General features: G+C 47.6%; 1 protein-coding gene across 9 annotated transcripts in view; it reads left to right on the top strand.

The window, feature by feature from the left end:
• Positions 1-12,428, top strand: part of ppfia4 (PTPRF interacting protein alpha 4) — a 138,270-nt gene that overhangs the window by 70,357 nt on the left and 55,485 nt on the right. Inside the window, exon 1 of one of the 9 annotated variants that reach the window (XM_064968582.1) lies at positions 10,625-10,866. The exons of the other annotated variants lie outside the window; for them this stretch is intronic. Within the exon in view, the coding sequence (XP_064824654.1) occupies positions 10,804-10,866 (63 nt within the window). The 5' untranslated portion in view covers positions 10,625-10,803. Of the gene's footprint in view, positions 1-10,624; positions 10,867-12,428 lie in introns of those variants that run through there. 9 annotated transcript variants of the gene reach the window in all.

Raw genomic sequence — 12,428 nt, 5'->3', positions numbered from 1 at the left:
ATGAACTGTTTCGCTGCCAGACAAGGCTCCTCTGATAGCCAGGTTTAGCAGTGGTAAGGTGTTGGGACTGTTGTTGGGACAGCATTATGTAGGCTCTAACTACATAACGTTTGTCACCGTTATAGTGCAATTCATGTATTGTTTAGTGTTGTGTTGTGTAGTGTAGTAGCTTTGTTGGCATGCATTAGCCAAAAACGAGGTTGCCTCTGCAAGGAGCCTAAAACTTGGCCGCAAGTGGATCTACCAACAAGACAATGAACCCAAGCACACATCAAAATCCACAAAGAAATGGTTAAATTACCATAAAATCAATGTTTTGCAATGGCCATCTCAGTCATCTCAATCTTCAGACTTGAACCACATTAAAAACCTGTGGTTTGAATTGAAGAGAGCAGTCCATAAGCGCAGACCGAAGGATATCAAGGATCTGGAAATATTATGTAATGAGGAATGGTCTAAGATCCCTCCCAATGTTTTCTCCAATTTCATAAAACATTTTAGAAAAAGTCTCGGGGCTGTAATCCTCGCAGGGGGAGGGTGCACAAAGTATTGAAAATGGGTGCTGATCATTTTTACACTTATCTTTTTCAGAAAAAAAGATTACTTTTAAACATCAGCTACTCTGAGAAATTGTAGTATAAAATAATATAATTGTCCCCAAAAAATTGCATTCAATGTAGCTCAGTATTTGTATTATTTATTTTCAACAGTCTTTTTTGCTTTATCAAGGGAGTCGATCATTTTGGAGATGACTGTACGCACATACACACATTGCTCTTTAAATATGGCACTGTGCTAATCCAACCCGTGCTGTGATGGTCGTGTGTGCGTGCGTGGGTGCGTGCGTGGGTGCGTGCATGACTATCACTGGGCAGTGGATGATTTATTTATAAAATGTGATTTTTCATTCTGAAGCTTTCCGGCCTTGTAACCCAAGCTCACATGCTCAAGTGCTCTCTCTCGCTCTCTCTCTCGCTCTCTCTCACTTTCTCTCGCTCTCGCTCTCTCTCACTTTCTCTCGCTCTCGCTCTCTCACTTTCTCTCGCTTTCGCTCTCTCTCACTTTCTCTCTCTCTCGCTCTCGCTCTCTCTCACTTTCTCTCGCTTTCGCTCTCTCTCACTTTCTCTCGCTCTCGCTCTCTCTCACTTTCTCTCGCTTTCGCTCTCTCTCCCTCTCGCTCTCGCTCTCTCTCACTTTCTCTCGCTCTCGCTCTCTCTCACTTTCTCTCGCTTTCGCTCTCTCTCTCTCTCGCTTTCGCTCTCTCTCGCTCTCACTCACTCTCTCGCTCTCTCGCTCTCTCTCGCTCTCTCTCTCTCACTTTCGCTCTCTCTCTCTCTCTCTCTCTCTCTCACTTTTGCTCTCTCTCTCTCTCTCTCTCTCTCTCTCTCGCTCTCTCTCTCGCTCTCTCTTTCTCTCTCTCAATCTCTCTCACTCTCTCACTCTCTCTTTCTCTCTCTCAATCTCTCTCTCTCACTCTCTCTTTCTCTCTCTCACTCTCTCTCTTTCTCTTTACAATGTTATTTGTGATCCACTGGTTTCTCTTTTGTCATGGCAACGGGCCATACATCTTGCTGCTGTGATCTTCTTTCTCTCTCTCGATGCCATGGTCCAACTGTTGGTACCATTAAACCAGAAAAGGACAGCTTCTTTGGGTTAAGGGTAGCAACAGTCTAGTTGTAGAGAAGGTGATGATGTCACTGCTGTACTAAGATAGTTCTGTGTGTATGTGTACATATGTGGTGTGTGCCATGACCAGCAATGTATTTTAGGAATCTCTTTAAACAGTCGGTAAACAGAATGTCATAGTTATGATTCATGTTCCATGCTGCTCACACCGTCAGACACACACACACACACACACACACACACACATACAGGACTAAGATCGAATCCTACTACACCGGCTCTGATGCTCGTCGCATGTGGCTTGCAAACTATTACAGACTACAAAGAGAAACCCAGACTCAAGCTGCCCAGATGAGCTAAATGCCTTTTATGCTCACTTCGAGGCAAGCAGAGGACACACCGTACAACTGGCGCCCGTGTCAGCGTGCATGTGCCTGCCCGCCACAGGAGTCGCTAGAGTGTGATGGGACAAGGACATCCCGGCCGGCCAAACCCTCCCCTAACCCGGGCGACGCTGGGCCAATTGTGCGTTGCCTCATGGGTCTCCCGGTCGAGGCCAGCTGTGACACAGCTCGGGATCGAACCTGGCTCTGTAGTGATGCCTCAAGCATTAGACCGCTGCGACACTCGGGAGGCCCCACTATCATTAAGTCAATGGGGAGAGGAGGTCAGAAAACCGACTGTGGTGCCAGGACAACAACCTCTCCCTCAACGTGAACAAGACAAAGGAGTTGATCGTGGACTATAGGAAATGGAGGGCCGAACACGCCCCCATTCACATTGACGGGGATGTAGTGGAGTTGGTCAAGAGTTTCAAGTCTCTTGGTGTTCACATCACCAACAAACTATCATGGTCCAAACACACCAAGACACTCGTGAAGACGGTACGACAAAACCTTTTCCCCCTCAGGAGCCTGAAAAGATTTGGCATGGGTCCCTAGATTCTCAAAAAGTTCTACAGCTGCACCATCGAGAGCATCCTGACTGGCTGCATCATTGCCTGGTATGGCAACGGCTCCGCATCTGACCGTAAGGCGCTACAGAGGGTAGTGCGTACGGCGCGGTACACCACTGGGGCCAAGCTTCCTGCCATCCAGGACCTATATACTCAATGGTGTTAGAGGAAGGCCCAAACAATTGTCAAAGACACCAGTCTTCCAAGTCATAGGCTGATCTCTCTGCTTCCGCACGGCAAGCGGTACTGGAGCGCCTTAACAGCTTCTACCCCACAGTCGTACGACTACTGAACAATTAATCAAATGGCCACCGGATTATTTACATTGACCCCCCCCCCCCATTGTTTTTACTGTGCTGCTACTCTGTTTGTTATCCATGCATAGTCACTTTATCCCTACATACATGTACCTCGACTAACCTCTACCCCCGCACATTGACTCGGTACCGGTACCCCCTTTATATAGCCCCGTTATTGTTATTTTATTGTGTTACTTTTTATTAAATGTTTTACTTTAGTGTATTTAGTCAAAATTATCTTAACTCTATTTCTTAAACTGCATTGTTGGTTAAGGGCTTGTAAGTTAGCATTTAGTAGGGTTTGTATGTGACAAATACAATATGATTTGAAATTTGATTTGACACTGTCAGTAGCAACTTGCTCCGTCCGTCCACCTTAAGATCTGTCTGTCTCAGCCACCTATGTCCTGTGTATGAAGGGAAATACACCTATCAATTAAAGCTCACTGGATTCAGGACTTTCAATTTACTCCTGCGACTCTTTCATGCTCTTGCTTGTGCCTGTAGTTTTTTCCCGATAACGCTACGACCAAGAACATGTTGATAATGATATCATGAAAGCACCTCCCAGTAATTGCTGAAATGGAGTAAATGGAGTACATTGTCTGTCCGTTCATTCTATAAGAACGGTAAAGCTTTGTCTGGGATTTAATGCACCGTCTCGACAATTCACAAGAAAGACAAGAAAGATAACTTTATTTTGATGGGTGTTCATTTTTTGTGGAATTTTAAAAAAGTAAACATTTTATACAGTGTTTACAAATTAGATGAGCTGAAATTAATGCAACTTCTGAAAATGAACACTGGGATTGTAGTGATATTAGTGACTTGAACCCGATCTAACATCTCTGGTGTCACGGCTGGCTGAAGGACTGGACCAAGGTGCAGCATGGTAAGCGTACATTTGAACTTTATTTAAAAATGATGCAGACAAAACAAAGAACAAAAAAACAACCGTGAAGCTTTGGGCTATGTGCCCTGAACAAAGACAAAGTTAACTTCCCACAAAACAGGTGGGGGAAAGGGGTACCTAAGTATGGTTCTCAATCAGAGACAACGATAGACAGCTGTCCCTGATTGAGAACCATACCAGGCCAAGACATAGAAATACAAAAACATAGATAAAAGGACATAAAATGCCCACCCTAGTCACACCCTGGCCTAACCAAAATAGAGAATAAAAAGCCTCTCTATGGCCAGGGCGTGACATCTGAAGAGACCTGAAAATAGCTGTGCAGCAACACTCCCCGTCCAACCTGACAGAGCTTGAAAGGATCTGCAGAGAAGAATGGGAGAAACTCCCCAAATACAGGTTTGCCAAGCTTATAGCGTCACACCCAAGAAGACTCAGTTCTTTTGTTTTTATTTTGTAATACATTTGCTAAAATATCAAAAAAACTATTTTTGCTTTGTCATTATGGGGTATTGTGTGTAGATTGATGAGGGGGAAAAACAATTTAATCAATTTTAGGATAAGGCTGTAATTTCTGAAGGCACTGTAAAATCACTTCTTACCTTTTTGTAGTTAATGAATCCAAAGTGAAATGTGATAACTATAGTATCCCTAACTGGCATTCAACAATTGAATCCATCCTTCTCTAATTAAACATCTCTCTCCCTATCTACTGAATCGTGCTTGTAATTTCAGTACGCTACAGCTATGCTCCAGAGGGGAGGGGCCGTAGCCTACACATGCACACACACTGGCATAGATTTTCAGCTTTCAGGTAGACACTGGGGATTGTGGGATTGTAAAAGAAAATGCCTGGAACGTAAAATAACGTTATTAACCAGTTTCCGTGCTTTTAAAATAACATTTATGTTCTGGAACAGTATAGATCATTTTCATTCCCTGTTCTGATTCTGTTCCTTGAAAAAGGTTTTCGGTTCTGTTCCCAGTTTCAATCCCTGGTATGTATCAGTGGAGGCTGTTGAGGGGAGGACGGCTCATAATAATCGTGGTAATGGCTGGAATAGGTGGATTGCCATTCCATTCGTGCCCTTCCAGCCATTACCACGAGCCCGTTCTCCCCAATTAAGGTGCCACCAACCTGTATACATAGGTGTAATCTAAAGCCGAACGTGTTTATTTTTAATCCGAGGGTATCCAGCTATTGACACGCTTGTTGAATTATGCAAGAGAAAATGACAACAACAGTAATTAACGAGGCAGTCTAGACAGCGCAGATGAGTTCAGGTAGGGTAAACAGAGCAAGTGGTTGGTGGTTGCAGCCGTTATGTTAATTTATTCATATATGCAAATACATATGGTTTATTTATGCAAATGAGGCACATGTAATTGTCTTTATTTTAACACAAGATATATATTAAATACCTGACACAATAATGAAGTGATGGATGAGAAGAGAGGAGGGGTGAAAGACGGGGCTGTCTGACGCCTCACTCGCAGGTGCCACGCGAGGTTCCTGTCATGCCTCTTTCACTGCAGCCACAAGCGCACGCATGCATCCACGCACGCACACACACACACACACACACAGGGTGTAGAGTTTCACCATGCCACTGCGACGCTGCACTCGGTGCCCTGTGAAGGGTAAAAGTAGCGCCCCTGACCTCCTATACACACATCCATCTCTCCCCTTCATAATTCCTTCCCCTCCTCCTCTCTCCTCTCCCCCTATTCCCAGTGCCAGTGAGAGCTGGTGTGAAGCCATTGCTATACCCTACAGTCCTGTCCCAAGACCTGTACTACACTATGGGCACCACAGCCATCTTAGAATGCAGGAGTTGACCTTTCCACATGTACATCTTAGTCCACATGCAGGACTGTGCTCCCCCAAAGTCAGACTGTTTGTTTGTGTTCATGTGTGTGTGTGTTAGCTCAAACCATATTATGTTGTGTTTTAAAATGGCTACTCAGAGAGGGCATGTTCAGCTGAGATAAACTCCAGCTATGCTGAGAGAAACAGCATAGAGAGAGAGAGCGAGACAGAGAGGGGGGAGGGAGAGCAGGAGAGAGAGTGGGAAGGCCAAGGAGGGTTAGTTAGTAGGAGAGGTAGGGAGATGGAAAGAGTAAGAGCGGAAGTGCAGAAAAGGGAGAGGCTGATGGAGATTTTTCCTCCTGTTAATTCTCTGCTGCTAAGTCTGTCTGTCTGTCTGTCTGTCTGGCTGGCTGGCTGTCTATCTTTCTGTCTGTCTGTCTCTCACCAACTGCATCGGTGAAAGCTAGAGTGGAACTCCTGCTCAAAAGGTTTCTGTTCCAGTATTGTTCAATGGATCCTTCCTCTCTTCCTTCCCTCTGTCCTTCCATGTTAAGAATGAGTACCATCTGTTGGCACTAGGTGTCTCTGTCTCCTTACTAATGTGACCAGCAGGCAGCAGGCTGGCTGCAATCACTCTGTCCCAGTGGAGAGGAGATGACCACTGCTGGACTGACCTGAACCTCTCTATTTACCTGGACAACAGTCACTAGACGGCCATGTTGGATCTCGATATCATCCGAATGAATGAACTGGCATGGAGTGCATTGAGTGCGAGGAATGGTTCTTCTTTGGCTGTGCACAGTTTCACATATAATTTGTAACTTATATCAGAGTTAGTTTGGTTCCTTGGCAGTCATAGCAGTTATTCTGAGATTTTGAGGTGTGCGTTTTCACAGTCCATCACAGGCCTCTCGCTGTCTCACTCACTCTTTCACAGTCACTCTCTTTTCTTCTCTAAATCTCACAATATCTTTCCTGCTGTTACTCTCTCTCTCTAACCATGTTCGTCTTGCTGTGTGTTGAGTTCCTCTCTTTTGTTTCCTTGACAACCAGGTCCAAGCAGGGCCCAGACAGACAGACAGGCCGAACGCCTGCAGTAGGCTGTCTTGAGGCAGCAGGAATACAACAGGCTGCGTGTTCAGCTTGATGTTTGAGTTCTCATCTCTCACTATCTCACACACATCGACGGGGCTTTAGTGTAGTGGGTCAAAAGCTGCCACATCACTAAAGACTTATGATGGTCCACACACACTAACACAGTCGTGAAAAGGGCACGACAATGCCTCTTCCTCCTCAGGAGGCTGAAAGATTTGGCACGGGCCCTCAGATCCTCAAAAAGTTATACAGCTGCACCATTGTGAGTATCTTGTTTGGCTGCATCACCTCTTGGTATGGCAACTGCTTGGCATCCGACTGTAAGGCGCTACAGAGGGTAGTGCGTACGGCCCAGTCACTTTACCCTTACCTATATGTACATATCTACCTCAATTACCTCATACCCCTGCTCATCGACTCTGTACTGGTACCAGGTTATTGTTACTCATTGTGTATTTATTCCTCATGTTGCTCTCCTTCTCATCCTTCTCTTCTCTCCATTTTCTCCTCTTCTCCCCCTCTCTCTAGGGCTGTTTTTTGAGCTGTGTGTGAACACACACACACACGTGTGTGCTTGTCGAAGCAGTGGGTGTGTTTGTCTGTGTGTCTGTCAAAGCAGCCAGGCAGCTGTGGAATTAGTGTGTGAACGCAGAAGCCAAACATAGAACGGAGCGCCAATCATCTCCCTGCCTCTCTCTCTTGCTCTTTGTCTCTCCCTGCCTCTCTCTCTCGCTCTGTGTCTCTCCCTGCCTCTCTCTCGCTCTTTGTCTCTCCCTGCCTCTCTCTCTCGCTCTTTGTCTCTCCCTGCCTCTCTCTCTCGCTCTTTGTCTCTCCCTGCCTCTCTCTCTCGCTCTTTGTCTCTCCCTGCCTCTCTCTCTCGCTCTTTGTCTCTCCCTGCCTCTCTCTCTCGCTCTTTGTCTCTCCCTGCCTCTCTCTCTCGCTCTTTGTTTCTCCCTGCCTCTCTCTCTCGTTCTTTGTCTCTCCCTGCCTCTCTCTCTCGCTCTTTGTCTCTCCCTGCCTCTCTCTCTCGCTCTTTGTCTCTCCCTGACTCTCTCTCTCGCTCTTTGTCTCTCCCTGCCTCTCTCTCTCGCTCTTTGTCTCTCCCTGCCTCTCTCTCTCGCTCTTTGTCTCTCCCTGCCTCTCTCTCTCGCTCTTTGTCTCTCCCTGCCTCTCTCTCTCGCTCTGTCTCTCCCTGCCTCTCTCTCTCGCTCTTTATCTCTCCCTGCCTCTCTCTCTCGCTCTTTGTCTCTCCCTGCCTCTCTCTCTCGCTCTTTGTCTCTCCCTGCCTCTCTCTCTCGTTCTTTGTCTCTCCCTGCCTCTCTCTCTCGCTCTTTGTCTCTCCCTGCCTCTCTCTCTCGCTCTTTGTCTCTCCCTGCATCTCTCTCTCGTTCTTTGTCTCTCCCTGCCTCTCTCTCTCGCTCCTTGTCTCTCCCTGCCTCTCTCTCTCGCTCTTTGTCTCTCCCTGCATCTCTCTCTCGTTCTTTGTCTCTCCCTGCCTCTCTCTCTCGCTCTTTGTCTCTCCCTGCCTCTCTCTCTCGCTCTTTGTCTCTCCCTGCCTCTCTCTCTCGCTCTTTGTCTCTCCCTGCATCTCTCTCTCGTTCTTTGTCTCTCCCTGCCTCTCTCTCTCGCTCTTTGTCTCTCCCTGCCTCTCTCTCTCGCTCTTTGTCTCTCCCTGCCTCTCTCTCTCGCTCTTTGTCTCTCCCTGCCTCTCTCTCTCGCTCTTTGTCTCTCCCTGCCTCTCTCTCTCGCTCTTTGTCTCTCCCTGCCTCTCTCTCTCGCTCTTTGTCTCTCCCTGCGTCTCTCTCTCGTTCTTTGTCTCTCCCTGCCTCTCGCTCTTTGTCTCTCCCTGCCTCTCGCTCTTTGTCTCTCCCTGCCTCTCGCTCTTTGTCTCTCCCTGCCTCTCTCTCTCGCTCTTTGTCTCTCCCTGCCTCTCTCTCTCGCTCTTTGTCTCTCCCTGCCTCTCTCTCTCGCTCTTTGTCTCACCCTGCCTCTCTCTCTCTCGCTCTTTGTCTCTCCCTGCCTCTCTCTCTCGCTCTTTGTCTCTCCCTGCCTCTCTCTCTCGCTCTTTGTCTCTCCCTGCCTCTCTCTCTCGCTCTTTGTCTCTCCCTGCCTCTCTCTCTCGCTCTTTGTCTCTCCCTGCCTCTCTCTCTCGCTCTTTGTATCTCCCTGCCTCTCTCTCGCTCTTTGTCTCTCCCTGCCTCTCTCTCTCCCTCTTTGTCTCTCCCTGCCTCTCTCTCTCGCTCTTTGTCTCTCCCTGCCTCTCTCTCTCGCTCTTTGTCTCTCCCTGCCTCTCTCTCTCGCTCTTTGTCTCTCCCTGCCTCTCTCTCTCGCTCTTTGTCTCTCCCTGCCTCTCTCTCTCGCTCTTTGTCTCTCCCTGCCTCTCTCTCTCGCTCTTTGTCTCTCCCTGCGTCTCTCTCTCGTTCTTTGTCTCTCCCTGCCTCTCGCTCTTTGTCTCTCCCTGCCTCTCGCTCTTTGTCTCTCCCTGCCTCTCTCTCTCGCTCTTTGTCTCTCCCTGCCTCTCTCTCTCGCTCTTTGTCTCTCCCTGCCTCTCTCTCTCGCTCTTTGTCTCTCCCTGCCTCTCTCTCTCGCTCTTTGTCTCACCCTGCCTCTCTCTCTCGCTCTTTGTCTCTCCCTGCCTCTCTCTCTCGCTCTTTGTCTCTCCCTGCCTCTCTCTCTCGCTCTTTGTCTCTCCCTGCCTCTCTCTCTCGCTCTTTGTCTCTCCCTGCCTCTCTCTCTCGCTCTTTGTCTCTCCCTGCCTCTCTCTCTCGCTCTTTGTATCTCCCTGCCTCTCTCTCTCGCTCTTTGTCTCTCCCTGCCTCTCTCTCTCCCTCTTTGTCTCTCCCTGCCTCTCTCTCTCGCTCTTTGTCTCTCCCTGCCTCTCTCTCTCGCTCTTTGTCTCTCCCTGCCTCTCTCTCTCGCTCTTTGTCTCTCTCTGCCTCTCTCTCTCGCTCTTTGTCTCTCCCTGCCTCTCTCTCTCAATCCCTGTAAGACTTATGGACCATATGTAATCAAACACTCACACACTGATTTTATATGTTCTTGCTCTAAAAGATATGCAAGCATTTGTCTTTTCATTTTCTGTCGTGGTATCTATACACACGGTACAGTACAGTCAATGACAGGTGTGCAGAGCGGGGTGTGTGTCGGATCAGTTATATAAGAAGACCGATTGTCAACATCACCCCGCATCAGCTCCACTAATCTGCCCCCTCCAGACTCAGCACCACCTTTTTTATGTGTTTTTAGGTCCTGAACCCACCTCCATTTATAGATATATGAGAGAGCGAGAGAATGTATGTCAGAGAGAGAAAGAGAATGTGTGTTAGAGAGAGAGGAAATAATATTTTGTGCTGATAAAACCCTTGGTGAGGAGTTGGGTTGGTAGTCTGTCAGTTGTGAATACAAAAGGCTGATCTTGCAGTAGGATTGGAAACTAAAATGGGTCACCAGTGACTCAGACAGCCTAATAGATTGAGGTAATTATCTGATTAATTACTAAACAAGTGGCATTGTTTCTTTAAGCTAGGTGATGCCAGTGAACATGCACACTTCTGTTCTAACCATCCATTCAACAGTAAAGCCAGGTTCTAACCCATGCAGGGTCGGACTGGCCACCTGGCATTTCGGGCAAATGCCAACTGGGCAGGTCAATTTTTAGCCCAGAGAACAAGAGAGTGTGTTTGTGAACGGGTGGCCACACAGCCCCTCAGCAGTCCTCTAAGTCCAACCCTGTCCAGTCAGCTGACCACTCACTACACACCTCTCCTCATATCTCCCTCCCTTCCTCCCTCTCTCTCGCTATTCCTATGTTGTATCACAACAACCCATATTTAGTGCAGCCCTGCCTCAACCATGCACCCCCCTCCCTCCCTCTCTCTGCTGTAGCCCATGCTGTAAGCTGTAGTTGTTGCAGCATAGTACAGTAGTGTAGCTCTGTCGTTTGTCCCAGCAGAGTAGACAGACCAGTAGAGGAACCTCCTTTATTCCAACCAGGCTCACTGTCACACAGCAGGGATTTAGGAGCACATGAGACGCAAGCTCTCTCTCTCTCTCTATCTCTCTGGGATTGGTTGGTCTGGTTTGGGATCTGATATGATATTCCATCATGAATCCAACAGTGAAGATCCATCTTCAGAATGGGATCCACTTTAACACCTACATGTACCAGGTAGGGATCCACTTTAACACCTACATGTACCAAGTAGAGATCCACTTTAACACCTACATGTACCAGGCAGGGATCCACTTTAACACATACATGTACCAGGTAGGGATCCACTTTAACACATACATGTACCAGGTAGGGATCCACTTTAACACATACATGTACCAGGTAGGGATCCACTTTAACACATACATGTACCAGGTAGGGATCCACTTTAACACATACATGTACCAGGCAGGGATCCACTTTAACACATACATGTACCAGGTAGGGATCCACTTTAACACATACATGTACCAGGTAGGGATCCACTTTAACACATACATGTACCAGGTAGGGATCCACTTTAACACATACATGTACCAGGTAGGGACCCACTTTAACACCTACATGTATCAGGTAGGGATCCCTTTTAACACATACATGTACCAGGTAGGGACCCACTTTAACACCTACATGTACCAGGTAGAGATCCACTTTAACACCTACATGTATCAGGTAGGGATCCACTTTAACACCTACATGTACCAGGTAGAGACCCACTTTAACACCTACATGTACCAGGTAGGGATCCACATTAACACATACATGTACCAGGTAGATATCCACTTTAACACCTACATGTACCAGAAAGAGATCTAACCACATGGATCAGTTTTGGGACCACTAGAAACCACATAACTGTGTGTATGGCATGGATTATGGTGTGTGTATGTACGCGCATCGTGTGTGGCTCAGTTGGTAGAGCATGGTGCTTGCAACTCCAGGGTTGTTAGTTTGATTCCCGTGGGGGACCAGTATGAAAATGTATGAACTCACTACTGTAAGTCACTCTGGATAAGAGTGTCTGCTAAATGACAAAAATGTGAAATGTAAAAAAATGTATGCCTCTGAGTCTGTGTTCATCACTACAGCTCAGATATCACTCAAGTCCACCCCCTTCCCCTGTTCACCTCCCTGCCCAGCCTCTCCCCTCTCGCTCACGTTGTTTTCAGGTCAATGGAAAATGTTTTCAGATCAATGGTGTGAAGTGAATTCAGAACATGGGGTATACAATATTTACTGAAAAGTTTTTGACTTTTGAGGCACTAAGACAGGAGGCGTAGCAGACAGCTTCTCTCCCAGGGAAACATTTTGATTTGCCGCTGTGGCTGCCTGCCATTCTGTAGCATTCAAAGAGAAATGGAGAGAGAAAGAAAAGTTTGGTAACTATAGGGGAGTTGGCACTTCTTTGTATGAACAGAGAGAGAGAGGGGTGAGAGAGAGAGGGAGGGGGAGAGACAGAGAGAGAGAGGGAGAGACAGAGGGAGGGGGAGAGACAGAGAGAGAGAGAGAGAGAGAGAGGGAGGGGGAGAGACAGAGAGAGGGAGGGGGAGAGACAGAGAGAGAGTGTAAAACAGAGAGAAAGAGGGGTGAGAGAGGGAGGGGGAGAGACAGAGAGAAAGAGGGGTGAGAGAGAGGGAGGGGGAGAGACAGAGAGGGAGGGGGAGAGACAGAGAGAGAGAGGGAGGGGGAGAGACAGAGAGAGAGAGGGAGGGGGAGAGACAGAGAGAGGGAGGGAGGGG

Source organism: Oncorhynchus masou, chromosome 6 (genome assembly GCF_036934945.1).
Source record: "Oncorhynchus masou masou isolate Uvic2021 chromosome 6, UVic_Omas_1.1, whole genome shotgun sequence".
NCBI lineage: Eukaryota > Metazoa > Chordata > Actinopteri > Salmoniformes > Salmonidae > Oncorhynchus > Oncorhynchus masou.
Note: the sequence above shows the minus strand (reverse complement) of the source record. Positions and strands in the feature narration are given on the sequence as shown.